Source organism: Oryx dammah, unplaced genomic scaffold (genome assembly GCF_014754425.2).
Source record: "Oryx dammah isolate SB20612 unplaced genomic scaffold, SCBI_Odam_1.1 HiC_scaffold_11232, whole genome shotgun sequence".
Classification (NCBI taxonomy): Eukaryota; Metazoa; Chordata; class Mammalia; order Artiodactyla; family Bovidae; genus Oryx; species Oryx dammah.
In genome coordinates this window covers 1712270-1713984 of record NW_024080625.1, presented here as the reverse complement: position 1 = coordinate 1713984, position 1715 = coordinate 1712270, and the positions used below count along the sequence as shown (strand labels likewise).

At 48.4% G+C, this 1715-nt stretch overlaps 1 protein-coding gene across 1 annotated transcript; it reads right to left on the bottom strand.

Moving 5' to 3' along the window:
- Positions 1–258: 258 nt before the first annotated feature.
- LOC120861250 (olfactory receptor 10AD1-like) lies at positions 259–1209 on the bottom strand. Its single transcript, XM_040236877.1, is given in 3 exon segments — positions 259–389; positions 392–951; positions 953–1209. Coding segments are annotated over 3 exon segments (948 nt in total).
- Positions 1210–1715: the final 506 nt, after the last annotated feature.

Genomic DNA, 1715 nt, shown 5'->3' with positions numbered 1-1715 from the left:
ACTTAATGGAGATGAGTTTGAGCAAACTCTGGGAGATAGTGAAGGATAGGGAAGCCTTGTGTACAGCAGTCCACGGGGTCACAAAGAGTCAGACACAACTTAGCAGCTAAACAACAACAGGATCTTTCAGGTCTTATACTAGCAGAAAGGAAGCCATGAGTACGCCTTCCTGGAGCTTGTCAGCTAGTGAGTCTCCCACTTCTTCGGGCTGCAGGAGGGGAAGTCAGGGGAAGTAGCTGCCTCTCCAAGTGTTTCTAACTACACAGACTCTGCCTGGGAAAGGCTGCTCCTCCCAAGGGCCCTCACCATGGCCCCCTTCATTTCTTTGTTTCGGAAACTGTAGATGACGGGGTTGCACATGGGGGTGATGATGGTGTAGAGGAGGGAGAGGGCTTGTCTTTGTCAGGACCGCGTGTGCTGCGGGGGTTCATGTAAGAGAACATGGCCGAGGTGTAGAGAAAGATGACCACGGTCAGATGGGAGGCACAAGTAGAGAAGGTCTTGCCTCGACCAGAGGAGGAGTTCCTGCCCAGGATGGAGGCCAGGATGCGGGCATAGGAGATGACGATGAGCACCATGGGGCTGATCAGCACCACAATGGCATCGGCAAAGATGACTCTCGGACTAAACTGGGGGTCTCCGCAGGAGAGAGCAATCACTATGGGGGCCTCACAGAAGACGTTTTCTATGTGGTTGTCTCTGCAGAAGGGATTCCGGAATGACATATACTCAAGCAAGATGCCATTGATCAGCCCAAAGGACCAGGCTGTACTCACCAGGCTCACACAGACCTGCCGGCTCATGATCTGGGCATAGCTAAGTGGGTGGCAGATGGCAGCATAACGGTCATAGGCCATGAAAGCCAAGAGGATGCACTCAGCCACACCCACACAGAAGACCAAGTACATCTGGGTCATGCAAGCGACAAAGGAGACAATGTGGTTCTTCACTGTGGATCAGCATCTGTGGGATGGTGGTGGTGATGAAGCAGACATCCAGGAAGGACAGGTGGCCAAGGAAGAAGTACATGGGGCTGTTGAGCCTGGGGTCTGTCCAGGTGATGAAGATGATGAGGCCATTCATGGCCATGGCAAGGCTGTAGAGGGCTAGGAAGAGGGCAAAGAGCAATGCCCGAGTGGATGGGGAGCTCTGCTCAAAGCCCACGAGGATAAACTCTGTCACGGTGCTGCCATTCCTTGTGTCTACCATCTGGGGCCTGCTTGAGAAGGGAAGATAGATAAAGCACAGATAAGAGAGTAGGGTATAGGTAAAGGAAAATGAGTGAAAGATATGGGAATTACAGTAAACTGCATGTGAGTCAGCACTGTCATGGGCACTGAAAATACCAGTTCTATTGCAGGCTACGATAATGGAACCATAGTATAACCAAGGGAGATTCTGTTATCCTTTCTATGAATCAGGCTGTACTTGAAATACCATATCCAGTTCTGGACCTCTATTTTAAATGATTATCCACCAAAGGGATTATGTTCAGACAAAAAAGATGGTGAATGATCTAGAAACCACGTGACAGACTTTTAAAGGAAACTTTAAGGGGGAGTCTTAGGGATACTCTGAGAGGTCCTTTTTAAATGTTCATAGGTTTTTCGTCTAGAAGAGAGAATTTACTTTTTCTATGTAACCTCAATGAGTAGAACTCAAACAAGAGAGTAGAAATATTAGAGAAAAAAATGACTGCTATTTCTTATTATAAA